Here is a 24462-nt window from a genome sequence, read left to right as displayed (position 1 = left end):
TAGTCAATTAAAGAAATGATCAACAATTGAATAAATTTACCTATAACTACATAAAAAATAAAAATAAATCCAGACTTTGTTGATTAAAAAATAAATCATATATTTTATTAGATTATTTTCACTTCATATATAATAATACATTTATAAATTGCATTTGATCGATTTAATCCAATTCATTATTTATTTTATACTACATATAAACAAATTTTATTAGGTATTTATATTAGCTGCGTTTATCGTCTTTCGTAATATCCTGTCTTTATTATCCAATATGCACATAGTTATCACGGAAACAAGATACACAATTCGTCGAATCGTTGAAATAGATAAAATATTGATGTATCACGGAAATACATAGCCTACACTTTTCTACAAGAGTTACTCTTTCACTGTATCATTATAACTAGACTTGGTCTATAACAAGTCCTTCGGACTTGACTATTTTCCTTTCTGTGTTTACACATACAATCATCACAGCATTCTTTCTGATACACTTTTTTTCAAGCTTGAAGTATATAATACACAGACAACTAGGCACTTGCCCATGAGTCTTTTATCGATCCCTCCCACAAGTCTGTCTTCTTTACTTGCAGACGAAAAGTTGCTCGATAAACGTTTCCTCATTAAGTTTCCATAGAAACACCAACGAAAACTCGTGTTTAATTTCAACCACTTATTATTCAGGTTTTGACTTAAAATTGGATCCTAATGAGAACTATGTTCAAATTGCAGTACCAAAAGGAGATTTATGAAGACCATTTTCTGTTGAAGTTAATGAGAAAGCACTGAAAAAAGGTCTAGGTGCTATAAGACCAGTTTTACTCGTCAATCTTTTGCTATCATCATCCTTCAGTTTATCATCTTCATCAGGAGCAATGATATTTTCAATAGTGAATGGTTTTTTGGCTTTTTTCTGACGACTTGGATTACTTGATAGAGGTATAACAGTCGCTTCTAGACTAGGTGATGTTTGTGGTGTTCGTTGATCAACCCCAACAACAACTTCAGTCCCGTCGGCATAACTTGGTGATAGTCTTGGTGAGGCACTTGATCCAAACACAACATCAGGAGGTCTGTAGACTTTGGAAGGTAGTGTTGGTGAATGGGAATAGCTATCCAGTCTTTTCTCTTCATCATAAAGTCTGTCTCGATAAACATCAAATGTTCTATCGCGATATGATTCCTCTCGAGGTCCTGAAACTGGATTAGGTTCAATAGCAGGAAGTCTGCTACATATTCCACGGCTTTCTGGCAAATCTGTAGATAGAATTGACTGTCTATTGGATGACTGTAAATAAGTAGGAAGATGACCAATGTAAGAACCATTGAATCCAGAAAAAGACCAGCTACTGGGTTGTAAAAGTGTCGTAGCATCGTAAGATCTGTTTACATCGTGTTCCGGAAGTGTGCCACCAGCTAGTCGTTGTCTAGTTTCTGCTGATAATAAATAATAGCCAGGAGCTGCTTCTGGTGGGGATTCCAGTGCAAAATTAGCAGTAGTCGAAGCAACCATCATTCGTCTTTCTTGAAGTTCCCACCTTAAAAGATCTTCTCGAAGGCGATGGAGATTAGCTGCATTAAGACTTCCTGTAGAACTTGATACTGACGTCCCAACACTCCCAGCAGTTTCTGCATGAGGTGGAGGCATTGCTGACGCTAATGCCTGTAATTCAGACTTCAGAAGTTCCTTGTCTGGTTTGTGGAGCTTGAATCGCTTTCGACGACGTAGGAGGGATCCATTTTCGAACATTGACAGAGCTGCTGGGTGCAACGCCCAGTATGCCCCTTTTCCTGGACGATGTGGTCCTCGTGGTACCTGAAATTCATTTGATTCCGTTATTAATATGCCGTGTACTACATAACTAAACCAATAAAAAACTTTCTCAAAAATAAACAAATGATATTCAAATAAATTATTACTTTGAATTTTTTGGATTAGTCAATTTCATTTTTATAGTTTATTTTTAAGGAATTTTATTCTCAATATAATTGATAAATAATTTATTTTTAACTTATTTAAAGTAAACAAATTTTCATTTGTTGTTAAACGGTTACAGACTGGTATTTTATTTGAAATTAAGTGAATATTATTATTCATATAATCACATGTATGTCAAGTATATGATAGATGACATACGTCTGCAGAAATGTTTACTCAAGTGTACATACACACAAAAAATTAAATTAGATTGAAAAAATTCCATTTCCAATTGATTCTTATCAGCTCAAGTTTTTTTTATCAGAATCGAATATTAGACAATATTTAATCATTATAATAATGAAATATTTGATAAAGCAAATACAGTTTATAAAAATTTGGAATAGAGAATAAAATATTCTCAATATACCACAGTTACATTGAAGAATGTTTTTGAGGATTTTAAATTCTATTTTCAAATATGAAAAATAAATTACTTAGTAAACAACATGAAACAATTTAGTTAATTTTTTTTTGTTGATTTTTGAAATAGTAATTACAATAAAATAAAAAATAGGCATAAAATACAATAAATAAATTTTCCAAGGCGACTAGAGGATAATTTTGCGACCGATAGATCTAAGCGAAAGGTAGATTTAGCAATCTACTATTGGCTATTCGCCGACATACAACGATATAAATCACATAACGTTCAATAAATATCTCAGTTTGAAATAAAAATGCCTGCGGTCACCCACGCACTCTCAAGAGCCGCGCGATTTACGATCTCTAAAATGTACTTCTTGGTTTAAGATATATATAAATTTCTAATGTCTCTCTCTCTCTTTGAAAGGCAATTGCCACTGAATATTCAACGTTTAAACATTAGTATTACAAACTTAATAAACCTACGAATATAAATAACTAATAAATTAATAATCAATACCTTTTATATTCACTCTCGTGACATCTATTACAGTATGTTGATAATTATCACCATCATTTTTATCTTTACAAGCTCAACTATCATTATACTATCAATTATATCATTATTAAAAATAATAACATTTACACAATACAGCATAATTTAAAGTAAATTCTAAACCAATTTTGATGTCATCATCTTTATGATGAGGCAAACATTTTTGTAGCAGGTGCAATTGTTGATAATATCAAAAACTTAAGTCTTTAAAAGCAATTCATTTTTTTAACGCGTTAATCTCGGCTTTTAGATAATAATAATATGTACTTCAACAATAGCTTCAACGCCCTTTTTTAAACATCTTGTCACGCATCCTGACAAAAAATATATGGTTCAAGTTGAAAACTAACTGATACCATGATGGGTATATGCATGTGTATAAATGATGCATCCTAGCATGCAACCGGCGGGATATAAAAGCAACCTGCAGAACCTTGTGGCCATAGAACTTCTTCATTTCTGTATTCTAGAATTCAAAAGCTATTTCTTTGTGGTCAAGTAGTATATCATTCTCACTTCTCTAGGATAGTTAGGATAATTTGGCTTGAAATTGTGGCTAAAAATACCTATGTTCTCTGATCCTGTCGATATGAGAAGGCGCGAAAGTCATCATCAGATTGGCAGGTGCGAACCAGATGGCGAAAAAATAATGATAGTTTTGTATGCCGACGGCTAAAGCTAACACCTTGCTCTCTACTTCGATATGTTGCTAATAAGCTGCCAATAAGCTTCGATTATTGTAGCAAATAAATCAACATTTACATATTATTTCTAATAAATAATCCTTTGTTGCATTGCTATTAATAAATAATATGAAAATTGGCAATAAAACCGGTTCTTGGTAGCACATGTTTTGATAGCCAATTTGTATGTATCATTATTTTTTTATAAACAAATGATAATAAATATCTTTCAATAAATCTCTTATTATGAAAATATGATGAAATGAATGATAATTGTTTTTCATGTTAAACTATTTATTATTGGAATTATTAATTGGTTGTAAAGAATTTACTACACTCACCTTAATGAAACAATCATTGAATGAAAGATTGTGTCTTAAAGAGTTCTGCCATCTTCTTGTATCTTTCCGATAATAAGGGAAACGATCGGCAATAAATTTATAGATCTCAGCAAGAGGCAACATTTTGTCTCTTGAAGACCATATTGCCATTGCGGTGAGAGAGATGTAGGAGTAAGGAGGTTTCTGATCTCCATAAGTATCTCTTGATGGCCGCGGCATTATTCAAATTTATTGGAGCACTTGGTATCCAAGAAAGTAATAATTGAGCAAAATTAATCATCGACTCTTTCACGATCACTAATTTTTCTGTTAATTATTTTATGATGTCTCCATGATCAATTATTTATTGATGACTTTTTAATTTTTTATTTATTTGTTTATGTAATTAATTATTGAAGTATTTATTTACACTATCACTTAACTTTCACTAGATATTAGTAGTATTTAATTCACTCAATTTATTAAATAAAGAGCACAAAAACATTGGCGAGTGTTGAGCGAGCCTGAAGGCAAGACTACAAGTGATGCTGAAGAGGAATACAGCTCCCACGTTCAGAGTTTCTCAAACACTGCCGGTTTAGTATCCCCACACCCCCGCTTGGATATTCTCCCTCCGCGCAAGCTTGCGGGAATGATGTAGGAATAAGCCCATTGGTTTATACACAACTCGAGTTGAGTAAATATAATTAGCTGGCTTGTTGACTGCTAGCCAATGGGAATGAAAACCGGTTAGGGAAGCCTCCTCTTGTTGATAGTGAGGGTAATACTGGAGTGTGCGTACTTTCTAAGTATGTGACACTGGGTCTGAACCCTCTTCCATCCTGATTCAATCACCAGATTCTCTTCACAGAGGCGGAGTTTGGATGAAACTCCGCCTATCTCATCCGTGAACCTGCTTGAAGAATCAGACATTTGTTCAAGGAGTTAAATATTTTTACAATGAATCGACTGTAATTATTATTTAAAGTCTGGCTTTTGTTTTTTAATCGTTGATTTATTTATGAAACATACATTGGTCGTTGTAGGTGTTGGGAAAGGTCTTGAAACATTGACTTTATGCATTAGGTATTATACATTATGATCGTGAAAATGGTCTTGATGCTAAGGATTCTTATTAATTTTAACGTAATTTGTAACATTCTGCATAAAATAATGATTTACTAAACGATAAATTGAATACTTAATTGATAAAACTCTTTTAATTTAATAATAATAAAATTCTTAAATGTCTTTTTTGCTATTTTTTCATTGAAAAAACAATTTAATGCCTCGTTGCAGACTATAATATTGATTGTTTGTAATATTGATCATTTTTATCATTGTGATTAATGACATTCATTGACTATATCATCTGTTTAGTCTAGCAGGAGTTAAACCTAATCGTTCGATGATGTATTCAGGCATGCAGTAAGTTGGATTGATAGGTTTGATGGTTGAATCTGCATCCAAAAGTGATATGGCAGCAAGTCCAAATAATGTGTGGAATGGGTCTACAACATCGCCAGGTCTATCACTGAATCCTCCAGTTTCTGTATCTTGACATGATAATACGAAATCCACCTGGAATGAATAGTAATTATTCGTTGATAATCAATTATTTTATAACAAGGAAGAACCGATGTTTGATGATATAAAATGCAGTATTACCAGTTTATCTTTATTGATCCAGTGGAGACGACCCAGAATTGTCAATGATGACAATACCCACCACGAGTAACAGACATCTGGTAGTTTCTCGGGTCTTCCATTTAAACCACCTGATGGTAATTGCCTTTCGCAAAGCCACCAACCTAGCCTATCAGCGTCTACTAAATGTAGGCTATCTGTAAGGCAATATTATGTTAGCAACACTTATTTATGTTTCTGTGGGGTTTTTTCTATTAAAATAATAAAATTATGATCAATACTTTATGTACCTGTAATTGATAGGAGTCCAAGGCAGCAATAAATTAATCCTGCATGACTTTCTGACCCAGGTTTCGATCCAAATCCTCCATCAAAGTTCATGCACTGTCTGATAAAATCTACAGCTTTCTCTACATCAATAGCATCTAATCGACCCTAAAGAATAAGTAATCATATTTAAATAAATGCAAAATTTCTTTTCTTTAAATTATTGGAGTTATTAGAAATAAATCTTACCAATAAAGATAAAGTGGCAACAGCACAAAATGAGAATCTAGTATCTACTTCCCCCCAAATATCTCCAGTAAAGCTTCCATCGGGTTGCTGTCGATCTTGGACATATTTTACTACTTTTTCAATATCAATTGCATTAAGTGCATCGAACATGCAAAGTATTTGTACAGCGCTCAAAGTGTAAAGAATATGTGGATCATGGTCGACACTAGGGCTAATCCCACCGCAGTCATGCTGGCACTGTTTAATAAATTCTAAAACTTCTTCTTTATTCATTTTATCTAATTGATTCATCAAATCTAAGGCAGTGAGTCCCCAATACATTCCGGACATTCTTAAGTGCTCGGTCATAAAAAACGTCTGCAATATTTAATAAAAATGTTAGGAATTTGCAAGGGTGAATATCTATTGTTTTAAAATTGTATTAGATAGTTTTTAATATTGTTATGTTTGTTGAACTCACATAATCATCTTTATTTGTACCATAGGAAATAATATAGCTAGCATGCTTTTCCAAAAGCAATTTGGGAATGTTCTTTGGTAATTCCACATCATTTTTAGGCATTGACTGAAATAAGATATTTACAAATTATCTATTGTCACAGTGTTTACTACAAAAAAATATTGGAGCACTTAATAATTAACAAAAAGTCTAAGTTATTATTTAGTGTCTAATACTTATTTACGTTTTTTAGAATAAATTATAAAGGTTTCGTACCATTTTTGCTCTTTCACATGCTCAATCTCCAATGAAAAATATTCAAATTTGATTATATATTCGCAAACGATTACTCTTCTATCAAATAACGTAACCTCAATACTGAATGTTTGTATTCAGAAAACATTCAGAGAAAGATAAATTTAAAATATGTTTTGAAAATTAATACTTAGAATGTAAACACTTATAATTTATAAATTCGTTGAAAATCTCAATAACAATCAAACACTTTAATATGTTGTATCTGTTGTTTTAGCCAGAATTTTACACATTAATTTATGCTTATTTAGTCTCTTTAGAAAGGGAGACATACAATAAAAGAGGTAAGGTAAACTCAGTATTTATTGAAACTGATAATTACACAACGACTAATTGAAAGAATAAAATAATCTAATGCCAATACGTGCCACATTTATGACGAATAATTAAGTCTGTACCCTGAGTTGGCAATAATTTTGTCTAACGTTATTAGTTGATGATTTGAACACTGGCGGCGCTGAGATAACACTCTCTGGAGGCGCGACAGTCACAAATGGCGAAAAATTTGATGCAGATTGAGCCATTTTATTGTTTAATTGCAACATTTGCAAAAAAGAATTCATTTTCATGTGTGTTCTTGAATGCATTTTTAAAATTTTTTTTTGACCTGAAAAATCTGGCTGAAAAATAAATATTGACTCAGTCTGTATTTTACAAAGGTATATTCTTGATTGTATATAACCTAAATCCAACTTAGTGCGCGAATTTGGTTCCAAGATTATTGAATTTCTGGGAAATGAGTGTAAATCAAAATAAACACATTCAAAAAATATTATAATTTTATAAGTGATTGTGTAAAAAATTAAGTGTTACCAATTTATTGAAAAGTGTTTATTCAAAAAGTAGTTAACACAATATTTAAAAAAATGTTAAATAATGTATTTAATATAATAATCATGTAAAAATGATTTGTCAGTGTCAACTAGTTAGCTAATTGTACTAAAAGTGTAAATTATTTTATATAAAAATATTTTTTTGTATATGTTTGTGTAAATTCCAATTTAATTAAAAATATAAAAATATGGCGACATTAAATAATGTTATAAAAGCTATTGAAAACTTGAATATCTTGTGTCAACCTAATAATACTCTTGATCAAGCATCAAGGTAAAATAATCATAACCATTTGCTTATTTTTTTGATGACTTCTTTTAATGATGTCAATTCATTTTATAGGAAAATAGAAAAAACAAACAATTGTTTAGCAGTAGCTAGTGGAATTAGCTGTTCAACTGTAAAAAACACTCGACAATTTTCCCAAATTCTTGGATTGTCAGTAAAAGTATTATTAAGTCTTTGCGATGATGAGGAACCAGATATTAGAACACTGGCTGATGAAAGTCTCAATAGAATAATGAGGGTAAAATAATTAATTTTATTTAAATAGCGAATTATTTTTTAATGTAATTTACAATAAAATGTTACATATTGATTTTTGCGTGAGCGAGGTCAACGTTTATTAAATAACTTACTAGAGTCTTAATTACTGATGGCCTTGAATCTAGGAATCGTTAAAAACACCTTAAAATGTTCATACTTGATTTTATTATTTTAGTCAATGTCAGATGGAAATATCTTGAAAATCCAATTTGAATTATACAACGAAATTCAGAGAAATGGCAATGCAAGATCACTAAGAGCTGCTTTATACCGTTTTGGCCTTCTTAGTCACATGATAAAACCTGTAAAAGGCAAACCTTATATATCAAATTTAATTCCATGTATTGTAGCCATATCAAAAAGATCTGAAGAAGCTGTGATAGATACACTTTCCTCTTCATTAACGTTGATTCTTAAAAGTTTAGGGTCTTTTATGACGGATAAAAATGTAAAGGTAAATGATTTCCAATTTTTAATTAATAATTTATTTCATTTTCTGATTATTTTATGTAAACGAATATTTTCCAGACCTTGTTAAAATCCTTTTATCCAAATTTGTCATCATCGCAAAGTGTATTTCGACGAAATGCAGCTAACATGATTTTAGCAACATGTCTTTACTGCAGAAAACCAAGAGTATTTTTATTTTATGTGCTGCGATATCTTATTGGTAATTTTGTCACGAAAAATTCATGTGTAAAATCATTTTCAACAAATTAAATTCATTTAACAAATATTTTCAATCATATATTCTCGATTCATTTGGTAATATAAAATTATATTCGAAGGATAACATAATTTTTAATTTCTCTGATGTAGATACAATGATACCGGTATCGCAACAAGAAGAAGAAGACTCTCATAGAATAGTTGGAATATTTGGATGTTTCAAAATAATGCTGCCTCATATAGATAAACCAATTGAAAATGATCCAGAAACTGATGGCTACACGTTTGATTGTCTTATTCAAATTTATAAATTATGTTTACGTTATATTCAACGACATTCAGACCACAATATTGTAAATGCTACTTTGGAAACTTTAGCACAGTTATTACGTAGTAATAATGAAAAGTTTATTGGAGTACTCACAGGAAATAATGGAATTTCTGATAGCAGTATGATTAATTCATTTCAAGCAACTTTGTGTTTATCCTCAAGCAATTCTGCTATTAATGATGATCAAATATCTGAAGATAATAATGAAAGTGATTGTACGTATTGTCACTTTATTGAATTTAGTTAATTTGAATTGAATTGTTATTTAAACATATTTTAGGTAATTCAGCTAAAGAGGAAAAAATAATGAAAGATACGGACAATTCAGTTGAAAGAGATTTAAATATTAAGTATAACACAACCAGTGATAGTGAGTCGGAAAATAAAAATGATAAAATGGATACAACAGATGATAAATTAAAGAAGCAATTGAACATAGGATCTTTTACAGATCAAGATGTGCCTTTGAAGTATTTATGTCGTTATTTAGCTTCATCTTTCTTATTAGCAGGATCACCTGGACAATTAATTTCTGATGAATTATTTCGTGTTAGTGTCAAATCACTAACTTTGACGTGCATCGGTACAATTGTCAGATTATATCCTGAGATATTTTTGAATACACTGGAAAAGGAGCCTAAGTGTCGATCAGAAAACAATTATTATCAGATGATTTCAGATGTTTTGTTATTTGCTGAACATTCTGATCCCCAATTGCGGGGGAATGTTTCGATAATTATAGGTTATTATTTAAATACTATTTATGCAAAATACCGAGTTTCATATCATACTTTTGAACTGCAAATTGGGGACCAAAAAAGGCATTACGATACTATAAATTTAGATAGTTTGATCGAAATAATGATGAAGGTATTAAATTTTTACGTAAATTTTTATACAACTAATTATATTTATAAAAATATTTCTCTTTTTTAAATAAATTTACAGGCAATCAATGATGAATCTGCCACTACGTGTCGTCAAGCTCTTGTTGCTCTCAACATTTGCATTTCTTCTATTCTTGAATCAGAAGATAGTTTACAAGGAATCAAATTAATTTATCAACTACTTCCACTTTCAAGCAACATTTATTTCCTCGTGAAATCTGATTTAGTTCAAGTTCTGAGTGAGTTACCGTATATAACGATAAAATATTTGACGGGGAATTCTAAATTGCAAGATGATGTTATGTGGGTGTTCGTAAAACTGTTAAATGATCGAGATCCTCGTGTACGCAATGCCACATCGGAAGCGATAATTAAATTTGTGGAGACGGCTTACTTTGAAAAACCTCATGAAGATGAAGTAATTCGTCGAGCAACATATTATACAGAGCGATATTTAACACAAATAATTCCTATCAATTCGATAGATATTCGATCGTATGACGTCGAGCACAAATCATTTGTAAATGGTTTGGCTGAGCCATTTCTCTCATTTTATACTGACGATCAGAAAAATTTATATCATCGAGAAATTATTGAAGATGCTCTTTCTATCATTATTGGCTTACTTGTCGATAAAATATTCGCAAATGCATCTAAATATTTATTATCTGGTTGTTTTCAAACTTTAAGTCAATTAAGCCAAGTGTATCCAACAACTTTATATCCAGATGCATGGAATTGTAGTCTTACTAAAGTTTTAATTAAAAGAACAAACACAAAAATAAATTCCAGTAACCGAAGTATTAATAGTGAAAATAATATTGAAATGCCATCAATATGTGATCATCTTTCTTCAGTAGCTGTAGAACTTTTATCGTTAATTATATCACTCATTACATCGGACACATTAAGTTTAGATCTTGCTACTCATAGGCATTTGATAATATTAGGTGGAAATTTACTATCCGGGATAGCACTGAAGAATTTAAAAAATATAGATGTGAGTGAAAAAAATGATCTGAAAGAGAATTCGATAAAAATGTGGAATTTATTTGATAGTATGGAAATTAACAATTATTTAGAACTTATGTTCAAACATATAATGAGACTTTTAAATATTTATGTTCATGTTATTAATGATATTCAAGTCCCTGTTTATGGGAAGTCATCTTTACCGTCATTTCCAGTTACACCATCGTTATCGCCGAGAAAAAAATTAATTCAACTGGAACAAAAACCTAAAGAACGTAATGAAAAAGGCGCAAGTAATTTATTAAAAATTGGAAAAGATCCTTTAGGTGCTATATATAATTTACCACACTATATGAAATTACATGATATTTTGAAAGCTGCTCATACTAATTATAATTCCACTATTGATGTTAATGCTAGTCAAATGTATTTAGGCTTATTGAATGCTACTTTAGAAGTATTATCGCAAATATTAGAAATTGCAAGTACATATGAAGCACGTAAAATTGCTGAAGAGATTCTTAATTATCTTGAAAGTACTTTGACATTGTCAATTGCAATGTCAATCAAATGCGTTCAACAACTACTCAAAAGTCTCTTCGGTATGAATCTCAGTGCAAGATGGGATGAGCTAGAAAATGTTAAAAGTCTTGATGAAAGACTAAAAAAGAATTCGGATGATATTAAAAGAGGATTGTATGATCGTTGTTTACAGAAACCACTTCGACAAATGACTGATTTAATTAAAACTATGGGAAATAATTGCAAAGACAATGAATGTAATACAGGACGATCAGGTGGTCTAATGCTCATAAGACCTCAAGATTCAGATCATAAATTAGCAATGGTCTTTAAATCATTTTCACGCTCTAATCAAAAAGCGTTTTTTGCATCATTTATTCGTATTTTTGAACCAATGGTAATTAAATCTCTTAATTTATATTCAACTACCAACTCAATAGCTTGTCAGTGTCAAGTTTTGAGCTTATTAAGTCAATTGGTCCAATTCCATGTTAATTATTGTCTTTTAGATACAGACAAAACTTTTATAAATTTTGTTTTAAATCAATTTCCATTTATTGAAGAATTTCAAATTCCATCTATCGAAATTCTTCTTCCTAAAATCTTCAAGTTTTTGGTGCAGTTATCTTACGAAAAATTTCATTCAAAAATTATCATTGAAATAGGAGAGATAATAAAGCTCTGTGATGGTTTAATGGCAAGTGAACAATCTCACTCAACCCACTCTATTCCAGCGATTATACCTGTTGCTGAGGATATTTTTTTAGCACGTTCAGCAACATTAAAAAATACTTTTGAACGATCTGAGTTGGAAACAACACGAGAATATTTAATGTCAATGCTTCTAAGACTTATAGAGTATCATGAAATAATTCTATTGCTATCTAACTGTTTGAAAGAATGTAGAAATGATGAAGATGGAGAAGAGAAATGGAGAAAATGGTCCAGAATGATTATTGATGCTCTGCTCAGTGCTTTATCATCAGGAAAAATAGAAATTGAGAATGAAAAGACTGCAGTTGCATTAATTAAATTATTTTCAGCAATTTCTCCAGTAGTTTTAAGACCTGTTGATCCATTTCTTAAGCTTCTCTTTACATTCCCACCATTACCGGAAGATTCAACCACTAAATTTCAACGCTGGCTGGGAATGATAAATATCATCTTCTTAGTTCTTATCACTTACACAAAAGAAGAAAATATGCTGGCTAGATTATCTGAATTACGGATCTATATGACTGATTTAATGCACGTTCTAGATCCACCAGATACTCTTTCAATTATTGCTGACACAGCTGATCCACTAAATGCGACCAATATCGAAAGCTCTTTATTTTCACCTGAGCAGATTTTTGCTATTTTTATTTTCAGAGTGATCTCTCTTTCTTCAGAAAAAATTTGTAGTTTTTTAAAGTCAGTGGATTACTGTGATAACCTCATTAAATCACAGAAAGATAGATATGTTCTCCAGGAATTATCTTTCTTTTTACAACTATGCATTCAAATTTTTGAATCACGAACCCATCCTAAAATTACAACTACTGTGGTGAATTTTCTAAAAAAAGAAACGATCATTTCTATTGAAAATTTAAATCAATCTATGGTAAACATTGCAAACAGAAATTTTCCAATGTTAACCGTTCAATGGGTTCATTTAATGACTCTATTGACGACTAATGATCAAATATTTTGGTCTCATTTTATAGGAGAAAAAAATCTTCAAAAAAGTAAATTAAATGATGATAATAATTGTTTAAATAGAAAACAAAAAATAAATATTGATTCTAAAATAGTATCTCAATGTGCTAAAATTCTATTCTGTGATCATATTTGTGATAATTTAAATGATGTGGAATCTTTATCATGGTTAATAATGAATTATCTTGAAGAAACAATGAATCTTGAGAATGAATTACCAGTACGAGATTTTATAACAGCAGTTCATAAAAATTCTGCAGCATCTGGATTATTTATTCAAGGAATTGCTGCTAAATGTCAAGATCTGTCACAACCAGCTTACGTTAAAAAGCTTCTAAAATCTCTGGAATGTGCACATGAAAGTCAGAGTGGAGCTTTGATACTTATTTTAATTCCTCGATTTATTTCATCTTCTCATGCCATTTTAACGGAAATTGCTAACCAGATTATTAAAAGAAGAATAGAAATATTATTAACTATGAATGCTGAACAGTTTTCTCAGCAAATATCGAAGGAAAATCTCTCCATGTTGATGGAAACACTTCAATCAATAAAATTTATTAGAAAACATGGAAACTTGGTTGATTTAATAAATAAAGTTGCGGTTAAATTTTATGATATGTCACCTTTAGAACTAGACTATTGTCGTCCTTTCAATCCTCAAACTGTTAAAAACGTACTATTAAATAAACAATGGTTTATTTCTCAAATAAAATTAAGATGTAACATTCAAACTTCATCCTCAGAATTATCAGAATTCACGAAATTATTAAGTAGATTGGATTTTCAAGATTGTTATGATCTGTTAATGTCTAAAGACTTCAACGTTCATATTCTAGAAGAATGTATAAAACTCAGTACACAAATTACAGTAGAAGAACACATGAATAAAATTATTTTCAAAGCCAAAGATTTTTCTCATCAAAGTGATTCTGAAGATTCGTTGCCTTATGATTGTTTATCTCCACTTTATCGATCTGCTACAATTTGTTTATCTAGTCATATTCAAAATATTAATGAACTGGTGCCAAAACCTCACTATGTTTATGATCCTATGTTGAATGAAGAAGAAAAAAATAGTAAAGATGTAAAAAATTCCAAAATAATCAAGTATACTGTTAAATTTAGAGCTTTAATGGAAGATACAATCTATTGGGATAGACTATTTGCGCTTATACCAGCAGTAACTGCTTATATGAAATCAATACGTGAATTTGATGACAAAGAAATCATTTATGACTCAAGAATTAATTATGAAGATCTAGCAAAATTTTCTATTTTATGTCTAGAAACAGCTCATTGGATACTTTATGCTGATGAGTTATCAATAAAAAGTCTAATACCTCACAATTTAGACCTCTGTTTAACTTGTGTTGCTGAATTACTGAAGAATGAAGAAGTTTCGAAAGTGTTTGGTAGTGAAAATCATTATTCTTGGATTTGTTCAGCATCAAATACATTGATTAAATTGGTGGAATATTGGATATTACCACGGAAAATTTTTAACTCGAGTACAGATCACTGGAATCGGTTGGAAAATCAACTGAAAGTTGAAGATCGCGGGTTGAAAAAAGCTTTAGAGAATGATTCTACTAGAATATATGGTCGAGCATGTCTTCAAATGGCTTCTCTAATAGCATGGATGGAAAGAGCAAAAAAAAATGATATGAAGAAGATTCCAATTTTTATTCAAGAATCCATGAATACTCTAATTATTATTGTGAGTCGCCAGGAACTAGTAAATTCGTTTGTTTTAACACCTCCACTAGTTTGGAAACATGGATGGGTAGCTGAAGGATCAGGTAGCACACTATGCCATTTTCCTTTACTATTGACAGCAAATGATTCCAATTTTCTTCAAGAGCTAGATGTACTTCATCAATTTGTCTATAGAGTAACTCTCCTCGGCTGGACATCTCGGCTTCAATTTGAAGAAATTTGGATGGTATTTCTCAGTGTTTTAAGTGCATCTTCTAGTGAAAACAAGTCATCAGAGCCTGAAGATTTAGGCAGTTGTGAAGCGACCATTTTAGCAGTTCAAGGAATTACAAGATTATTAATGCAAACATTTTTATTGCCTTATCCAGGAAGTCCAATCAATAGTTGTATTATTCATCATTCTCGGGATCCACCTCTCGCTTTAAAAAAACCAGCTTCAAAAAGACTATATGCCGTTCAAGATCTTTTATCCTGGAAATACGCTACTGTTAGAAAAATAAATACTTCCAGTAGTTCACGTGAAAAGTTTGGTTTCAATTCTCTAGATCTTGAGCAACTTTTCACTCGAGGAAATATCGAAAGAGATCATATAACTCATGGTTATGATAGCTGTGCTTACAGTCAACTTTCAGTTCAATATCTATGGTCTTCATGTTCTCTTCATGAAGATAAATTATCTACATCTGTTATATCATTAAAGGAAAAAAGAAATAAAGCTCTTTCTGAAGCTTCTCTTGATTTAGACTCATGTGTAATATTTTTAATTGAATTATACAGCCGTTGGTTATCATCTTCTTCAACTACTTTCCCAAGATTATTAAACGAAGTAATTAAAAGTATTATTTTCATATCAGAACTTTTTAGAGAACGAAACCAATTTCAATGGATGTTTGATACATGTTGGGAAATTGAAAGGTTCCATCCAATTGATGATGAAATTCTTCATCATTCACTGATTTTTGCTATATGCAAATCTGCAGCTGTTTTGGCACCTCTAGATATTGAAAGCCTTGAAAAAGTTAAGCGAGTGATTGAAACTGGATTAAAATTAAATTATTTTCCATGTCAAATAGCTACTCTCCATGGTATTTTATATCTTTTTCAAAGTGCTGTTCAAGCTAATTGTGAAGAAACTATGAATGCTATTCAACCGATAGCTGTAAAATATATTCAATCACGTATGGATCTTTCTATTGTCAACGAAAGCGAAGATTATCAAAGAATTATGTGGGCTTTAGTATTCTTTCTTCTTGAACATGCAGAAGATACAGTATTTGACAGTGAAGCTCCTGATATTTTAGATTTGGCTTTGTCTTTAGCAGCATTACCTAATATTTCTGTTGCTGTTCATCGAACTCTTCTTCAAGGATTTGAAAGACTTATTGCTACAAGAAACGTTACTGGACGAGTAGCTGATCAATTAGTTAAATTGTCTTTAGACAGATTGAGGCAACCAAGTTTGTTATTTGTTTTACCAGCTTTGAGATTACTTTTAACATGTATGTACACAGAATCGGCTGATAGATTTAATCAAACCACTTCATCTGACGAAACATCATTGCCTGATGTTAATCCTGAAGTCCTTATGCGAACTATTGAAAGAACATCAACGATATTTGATAGGATCAAAAGAGGATATCCAATGGAAGTTAAAATTTTATGTGCAGTGATATCAGAAATTTTAGTAGATTTTTTTCCACCTTTTGAAATACTCACTAAAGTAATTGGAGAATTTTTATTGCCACAGCAGCCTCATCAGAAATTGATTGCAAGCATAGTCTTTAAGGTAAGAATATTTTTTATTAAAAAATATTTTCTTAAAGATGTATATTTATTTCAAATTTCAGGTTTGTGAACGAATTACGGACAACCCGGAACAATTAGCACTATTACAAGATTGGGTGATATTTAGTTTGCCAAATTTTATTGAAAGTTTACCTCTTGTCACATCAACTTGGTGTTTATCATGTTTTTTTGTCAGTGCATCAACAAATCCATGGCTAAGAGCCTTGTATCCTTTTTTTAGAAAAAAATATTACCAACATCTTAATTATAATTTAATATGGAATATATATTTCTTAATGAATGTCTTAGTTTTCCATACGTACAATCAAGAATAGGAAAGTATGAGTATGAAGATAAAAAAATATTGTCTATTGCTGCTCTAGATTTTTATAGAAAGGTATGTTTAATCATTTAAATAGTTCATAATTAATATAATCAAGCATGAAAGAAATTAAACAAATCTTGAACTAATATTTATTTATTGCAGTTATCTAGTGAAGCGCAAAGGCAAGCATTTGTTGAAAGTTTTTCATTAGCAGAATCGAAGCCTAGCTCTCCATTCAGTGATATAATGATGTCTTTGCAAGTATAATAGGTGTTATCCATTCCGAATGTTTAAAAATTGTGTATATAATTGTAAAAAATTCAAATATTCCCAGTGTTTATAATTGTTTATCTGTCTAAATATTTATAAATATTTAAAATTAATTTATTTTTTAATTCACTATAGTGTACTTACTAAATGAATTAATAAAATACTATTTTCCATACGTATAGTAACCAAAAACTTTTTTATATTTAATTGACAATTGCGGATGCCACTTTTCGCTTTTTTTTATTTTCTTGATATAATTTAACTTTATACCAGAACAAACGTAGAGTGGCGAAGTACAAAATTTCAATAAAAGAAATTACACTGGCTCCTAAAAATAATCCTGCACCTCCTCCAACGGATGCTAAAATATTTTATAAAAAATGAAATCGATATTTAATACTTTAAATGTAAGCAATTAAATTACCCAAAAAGTCATTAAATCCAAACAGCAATTCTCGTTTGAATTTATCTGTTGGAAAAGAAGTGACAATATTCAATAAAGCTTCGGGAGGTGATCCTTCTTTCAATGCAATTCCAGAAATAGACTCTTCCATATATTTAGCCATATCACAATCTGGCCAACAGTTGCATTTTTTTATTATCACCTCTCTTGGTAATACAATCTCATTTAAATGCTCACCAATACATTTTAATTGGCTGACATTACATACAGGAATATCAGCTAGAATTTTTTATTTTTTTTAATCGATATTTCATGTCTATTATGTAGATACCTATATTCTAAATAAATAATGACATACTTACGCATTGGTCTAGCAAAATACGGGTAACACTTACAAATTTTGTATACTTGTTGATATCTACATTCACTTGCACACATAGTGTAAGTATAAATAGGCCACATTTTTAATCCTCCCTCTTCAAATAACTTACATTTTCTTTGGGTCAAAGACAAATCTTTGACTTGTTGAGAGCTTGTTATTTCAGCTACTGAAAGTGTTACTGACTTTAGTGTCTTACGGTATGATAAATAAAATTTATCATCTAGATTTAGAATACTTCCAGGATAAATGGGAGAGAACTAAAAAAATTTATTAATTATATAACAAATTTTGAATATATAACTAATGATCTATTATTTTTTAATATTTACTTCAACATCATGTGTTATTATTTTAATACTATCAAATATTTCTCTTGTTTGATAGGTATAAACTGGCAAATCAGGAACTGGAATCACTGTCCAATTATTAGCTTTCCAATAGCTGAAACATTTTTATCAATCAGTATACGAATGACTTATTTATTGTTTAAACACTTACTCAGGAGTCGAATATGGAGCAACATAATTATTAAATGTCAAACAAACTCCTCTTTCAGTAACAAGCCAGACTGCTTTTTCTTCTTCAAAGACATATTTAACATCAGGTTTAAGATCAAAGAGTATGAATAACCATAATTTTGGATCCACTTCATTAAAATCAGGTACTTGACTAAAAGTCTCGTATGATGCAGTTGATAAAAAGTTAAAAAAGCTTCGAGCCTCTTCTGTGTCCTTTACTCCATATCTATGGTTATTATTAATTCATTAAAAAATTTAAAAAGTTACAATTATTAAATTGTTGTTTTACTTTTCAAACACAGAAGGATAATATTCTTCATGAACTCTTTGATTTGGACAAACAACGATTCCTGGTTTAGTGACATTAAAGCTTCTGTATTCATGATCTAAGACAATGACAGTTGGATAATTCTGATAACGATCCCAGAAGTCTATTGACAAAATAATCAAGATCACCAATGATCCAATGATGAAGAATGCCACTAGTAATCTATTGAAAAAAAGTCGTAATAGAGATTGTTGATAAATTAAATAATAATTAATTTGGTTAATTTTTGTTACTTTTCAAAAATATGCCGTCGAGGTGCAATAAGATGATTCAGTCCATGCACTGTTGACGCACTAGCATATTCGACCAGGTATTTTTTAAATGATGATTTAGATCGAGTTGTATCTTTTGGAGATAGAGTAAGTGATGGTGGAGGTGTAAAATTACTTTTCAATTTAGCTTCATTGATAAATTTATTCATGTAATCAACTTTTAATGGTTCGAATTTATGTAGTTTCGGTTTTCCAATATTGAAATCATTATTTGTCATGATTAATAAATTCTTTTAACCTATCTTTGAGAGAAGAAATTACAATAAGACTGTAGAAAATTATAGAGTTTGAAAATATTTATTATAAAATTACACGTCATGCAGCTAAAGGGCCAATTTATTCATGAGTTAAAGTATTAATATTTGAGAAGTTTTCCAGTGATAAATCTAAAGCGTGCCACACGAAATGTATCATGTTATTAATTTTTAATTGTTATTTCAATACTAGGTTTAGATTCATGTGAATTAAAGCATATACAGATAATTATAAGAATTTGAAATTATTGGAAAATCATAACTAATCTATACTAATCTAATAAGTATTATTCTATTTAATCCAGTCTTTCAGAGTCCTTGTTTACATTTGCAATATTAGTGCACGAACACGTGACACTTCTCCTTCTCTAGCTACACGTGCTCTATGACATAAGTTGTTGTCAGATAGTAATCGGAAAGAGAAAGAGAGAGAGAGAGATCAGATGAAAGCTTTCAAGGTTGAATACCTGTTTTTCGGTCTAAATTTACTCCATTTCCCCTTATTTAGACAAAATATTGAAAAAAAAATGAATAATTCTTCATAATGTGTAGGAAAAAATAAGTTTATCTTTAACTAATTATAAAATAAATGAAACAGGTAGTATGAAATACATATTGTCGTACAGTTTTATAACCTCTCAATCTAGGTTTTAATTGATACATTGTTCACAATTTATTTATAATGATTGAAATAAATGAAATGGTTGATAATTGATTGAATGTAATAATCAATTTATTTTAATCCATAATAAATTATTATTAATTCAACCATTGTGAAGGTCATTATCTATTTATTACTGATACAACCAGTGACAATGAAATATCATAAAGCAGGTAAAATTGTATGCATAAATGTATGTTATACAAATATATTATAAGTTAAGTTAAATAAATAATTATATCAGATTGATTTTTATAATAAATTATTTCCATTTTTTACAGGAAAAAATTATGTTAATAATATATTTCATCATAATTGTGAAATTATCATTTTTATGTATGTTTTGATCACTACTTTATTTGCTGTATTTTTGTTTTTGTATGGTTTTTTCCCAATGATGCAGTATGATAATTCAATATCTACTAGAAATGATATCCCAACTTCAATTAATCATACAAAGTAAGTATTTTAAATTTTCTTTCACATTAAATTCATTTCGTAAATGCAATATCTTAATTTTTTTTAAGAGTTAACAAAGATCTCTTGTATAAACCATTGGTCCAGAAGATGATTATTATGGTCATAGATGCATTGAGATGGGATTTTGTGAATAACTCTTACATTACTGGTTCAATGCCTATCACAAGTAGCTTACTTCGAAATAAATCTGCTTGTTTATTACAAGTTAAAGTAAATGCTCCAACTGTTACGATGCCCAGGATAAAAGTAATTAAAATATTTATACACGTTAATAACTTAAATTCAAATTATTAACAACAATTTTTTGTTAGGCTATGACAACTGGAGCAGTATCAAGCTTCATAGATGTGGCTTTCAATTTTGGGAAAGCAGTTGTGTCAAGTGACAATATACTGTTACAGGCAAAAAATCATGGACATAAATTAATATTTTATGGTGATGATACCTGGTTGAAATTATATCCAAATATCTTTTCTCGATACGAAGGAACTACTTCATTTTTTGTTTCTGATTATACAGAAGTAAGTACAAAGAAAATTAAAAACAAAGGTTTTATTTGATCATAAGGTTGTATAAAATCACAATTTTTTTTTATACGAATTTTGGATTATTTCATTAAATAATATTGAATAATAAATTAGGTTGATAATAATGTGACTCGTCATATAAGCGATGAATTAAATAAAAACACTGACTGGTCAATAATGATTCTTCATTACTTAGGACTCGATCATATTGGTCATCTTTATGGTCCTCAAAGTTCTTTAGTCAAGCCCAAATTACAAGAAATGGATCGAATAATTGGTCAAATTATCGAAAAAATCAATCAATGGGTGTATAAAATTTTAATATAATCTATTTAACATCAAATTAATAAATTTTTTTATTCTCATTTTTAATAAATATATTTTTATAGAATGAAAAAGGAGTATCATCAATGTTAATCGTCTGTGGAGATCACGGAATGAAAGATTCAGGAGGGCATGGTGGCTCAACTCCTGAAGAAACACTTGTCCCTTTGATAGCGTATGGAACCGACTATTCCTCCAGTAATCTAGCAGCTAACCATGATAAAATAGAACAAATCGACATTGCTGCTACAATAGCTATGATGTTAGGGCTTCCTTTACCATCATCTAATTTGGGGAGTGTTTCTATTGACATAATTAATACTCTTCCATTCCAAAGCAAACTTTTTATGCTTCACTACAATGCAGTGCAGGTTTTTAAGCATTTTGAAAAATTACCCGACTATGAGTCCTTTCGTGAGTAAATAAAAAAAAATTATTTATAATTTATTGAAGTACGAGTTAATTAAAATTATTTTCAGGGTGCTATTTTAATTACATAAGCGCAATAAAATTACATTCAGAAGAATTGAAAACAAACATCACTTCTCCAGGGAAAATTTCTCATATAGTGGATTTATATTATAATGCTCTAAAAGGAGTAAAAAATATTCTTGTACAAAGTATGATTCATTATAATCTAGCCTTTATGAATGCTGCGATATTATTGATGCTACAAGTAAGGAATTGATACCGTTATTCCTTATATTTAATGTTTTTTATTCAATAAGTTATAAATACGATGCTTTTTAGGCTCTCTTGATAATTCTCAACTCTAATCCATTAGAGCCGTTTTCATTTTATAAATTTTTCAATTGGTGGATAGCAACTGTCACCTTTTGGTTCTTGATGAATTATTTATTGTGTTCTGAAAGTAATGACATTATAGAAGTGACTAACATGAGCCTCATAATCTTGGTAATGACATGTTTTACTCTAAATAGTTATTTATTTGCTCGAATTGCATGGAAAGAATTATTTAAATACAATTTCAAAAAATGGAGTACTTTATATTCAATATTATTAATTGTTTATGGATTGAGCTTGACTAGCAGTAGTTTTATTGAAGAAGAACATCAAACATGGTATTTTTTTTGGATTACTTTTCTATTGTTGAAAGTTACTAATTACATAACAGAATATCATAGCTCCTATTTAAGGTATAATAACTAATCATTGTTAATACAAATTATTAAATATGAATCAAAGTAAAGTAAAAATGATTATTTTTAGAAAATTGAATAGCAATAGTATTCGAAATATCATGAAAATGATATTCATGATGATCGTTCATCGAGTTTTGAGAAAACTAAATAGCACAGGAAATAAATATGCTAATTTGCCAGATATCAGAGGGTGGATTGAAAGCGAAGAGTCTTCTACTGCTATAAGTGTTATTTTACTTTTTGGTGAAAAAGATATTACCATCTAATAATTTCTACATAATTTAAAACAATTCTGTTAATTATAATTTATTTTTCAGCTCTTGGATTATTATTTCTAATAGCATCTTTTATAGAGAAAGAAGACAATAAAAGTTTGTTAATTTTCCATTTAATTGTAATTGTCTGCATATATCAACGTCATGTAGGAGAAAATACTGTGATGGAGATTCCTTTTCTTCCAAAGACTAAGTAGATATTAAATCATATTGAATTACGAAATGTAAAAAATTAGCATTTATTAAAAATGTAATATATTTCAGGAGCATTCAAGAAGTACAAATATTTTGGAACGCTTTAGCATTATTGACTATTTATTCTTTATGGAAAATGATTTATGAAAGATCAAATACTCAGACTTATCTACACAGTTTTTTATTATTAGTTACTAAAATATGGATTTTTATCTCAGCTTTTTTACATCGACCATATAATGTGATATTGATACCAATGCAATTAATTGTGCATTTAATGATTTTTAGTTCTTTTCAGAATAAAAATAATGAAAATAATGGAAATAAAATAAATCACACATTCATACATTTTTGCTTAGGAAACGTATTTTACTTTTATCAGGTATAATTTTTTTTATTCTCGATTAAGAGAAGTGATTACTTATATTAATCGCATAAATAATAATTAGAATTCTATTTTCAGGGTAATTCAAACAGCTTAGCTACTGTGGATATTTCTGCGGGATATGTAGGTTTAAATTCATACAACTTTTATCTGGTTACATTATTTCTGTGTATAAATACATTTGCAGCTCCAATTTTATCATATTTAATGCTTTTATGTCATGAAACTTCTAATCGAGAGAAATATTCTGAGTAAGTAGAAGAATTTATTAAATATTTTCCATGAAATAAAGGAAAGTTTGTTTTATTTTCAGAAGTAAGTCGAAGTCGAAAATTCATTCAATAAATCAAATTTACACTATTTTTATAATATTTATTATAATTACGTATACAATAATAATAAGCTTCCAAAGATATCACTTATTTGTATGGACTGTATTTTCTCCGAAACTTTTATACGTAGCCGTCCATTCTGCGGTATTTTTTAGTATAATAATATTAACACAATTATTGGATGGATTACTAAAGAAATAAACCAACAAATTTATTTATAAAAAATTTTATTCATCGTTGTTCATATTCTAACCACATTATATTACTATATCAGTTGAATAATAAGAAAAATATCGTTTTGAAATAAAATCAATTTTTTTTTTTGTATCAGTAAAGTAGTAAATACGCATTGGATATTAAAAAAATTCAACATATATTGTTATATAAAAATTTTTAACAAACAAAATGCATTAACATAATTATTGCACTATTTATTTTTAAAAATAAAGAGTAATAATGAAACACACTCAAAGAAATAGTAACGTCCAAAAGTATATTTTTTATTTGAATTTTTACTTTAATAAGCGCGTATCAACTATGAAAATATTTTTAATTTTTTTATTAAAATAAAAATTTGATTTAGTA

General features: G+C 29.6%; 5 protein-coding genes across 8 annotated transcripts; 2 read left to right on the top strand and 3 right to left on the bottom strand.

Annotated features, from left to right (window-relative positions):
* Positions 1-125: 125 nt before the first annotated feature.
* On the bottom strand, positions 126-4482 carry LOC118070288 (hepatocyte nuclear factor 3-gamma-like). Its single transcript, XM_035088813.1, has 2 exons — positions 3925-4482; positions 126-1816 (listed from the first exon to the last, which is right to left on the bottom strand). The coding sequence occupies exons 1-2, from the start codon at positions 4141-4143 to the stop codon at positions 722-724; spliced, it is 1314 nt and encodes a 437-aa protein (XP_034944704.1). The 5' UTR covers positions 4144-4482; the 3' UTR covers positions 126-721.
* A 415-nt stretch (positions 4483-4897) lies between these two features.
* On the bottom strand, positions 4898-7245 carry betaggt-II (geranylgeranyl transferase type-2 subunit beta). The gene is made up of 6 exons (XM_035088793.1): positions 6782-7245; positions 6527-6631; positions 6067-6423; positions 5841-5985; positions 5572-5747; positions 4898-5484 (listed from the first exon to the last, which is right to left on the bottom strand). The coding sequence occupies exons 1-6, from the start codon at positions 6782-6784 to the stop codon at positions 5272-5274; spliced, it is 999 nt and encodes a 332-aa protein (XP_034944684.1). The 5' UTR covers positions 6785-7245; the 3' UTR covers positions 4898-5271.
* Positions 7246-7326: 81 nt separating this feature from the next.
* Positions 7327-17458, top strand: htt (huntingtin). Its single transcript, XM_035088662.1, has 10 exons — positions 7327-7927; positions 7997-8180; positions 8376-8654; positions 8729-8870; positions 9020-9415; positions 9481-10070; positions 10149-16784; positions 16846-17009; positions 17093-17180; positions 17271-17458. The coding sequence occupies exons 1-10, from the start codon at positions 7842-7844 to the stop codon at positions 17373-17375; spliced, it is 8670 nt and encodes a 2889-aa protein (XP_034944553.1). The 5' UTR covers positions 7327-7841; the 3' UTR covers positions 17376-17458.
* Positions 17459-17555: 97 nt separating this feature from the next.
* Positions 17556-19756, bottom strand: LOC118070211 (pickpocket protein 19-like). Of its 2 annotated transcripts, none has more exons than XM_035088667.1 (8): positions 19594-19756; positions 19243-19523; positions 18971-19171; positions 18662-18907; positions 18493-18604; positions 18144-18420; positions 17803-18060; positions 17556-17739 (listed from the first exon to the last, which is right to left on the bottom strand). In XM_035088667.1, the coding sequence occupies exons 2-8, from the start codon at positions 19497-19499 to the stop codon at positions 17582-17584; spliced, it is 1509 nt and encodes a 502-aa protein (XP_034944558.1). In that variant the 5' UTR covers positions 19500-19523; positions 19594-19756; the 3' UTR covers positions 17556-17581. The 2 variants fall into 2 exon arrangements, with proteins under 2 accessions (XP_034944558.1, XP_034944557.1); XM_035088666.1 differs by having other exon boundaries at positions 19243-19519.
* Positions 19757-19956: 200 nt separating this feature from the next.
* PIG-G (phosphatidylinositol glycan anchor biosynthesis class G) lies at positions 19957-24102 on the top strand. 3 transcript variants are annotated; one of them, XM_035088664.1, is made up of 13 exons: positions 19957-20369; positions 20478-20655; positions 20724-20922; positions 20988-21197; positions 21318-21509; positions 21593-21941; positions 22007-22203; positions 22278-22684; positions 22758-22933; positions 23008-23158; positions 23230-23542; positions 23624-23796; positions 23862-24102. In XM_035088664.1, exons 1-13 carry the CDS (start codon positions 20351-20353, stop codon positions 24076-24078), a joined length of 2781 nt encoding a protein of 926 aa, XP_034944555.1. In that variant the 5' UTR covers positions 19957-20350; the 3' UTR covers positions 24079-24102. The 3 variants fall into 3 exon arrangements, with proteins under 3 accessions (XP_034944555.1, XP_034944554.1, XP_034944556.1); XM_035088663.1 differs by having other exon boundaries at positions 23859-24102; XM_035088665.1 differs by lacking the exon at positions 21318-21509 and having other exon boundaries at positions 23859-24102.
* The last annotated feature ends 360 nt before the right edge of the window (positions 24103-24462 follow it).

The sequence above is a fragment of the Chelonus insularis genome, unplaced genomic scaffold, assembly GCF_013357705.1.
Source record: "Chelonus insularis isolate UGA/USDA-ARS -01 unplaced genomic scaffold, ASM1335770v1 contig_568_pilon, whole genome shotgun sequence".
NCBI lineage: Eukaryota > Metazoa > Arthropoda > Insecta > Hymenoptera > Braconidae > Chelonus > Chelonus insularis.
Note: the sequence above shows the minus strand (reverse complement) of the source record. Positions and strands in the feature narration are given on the sequence as shown.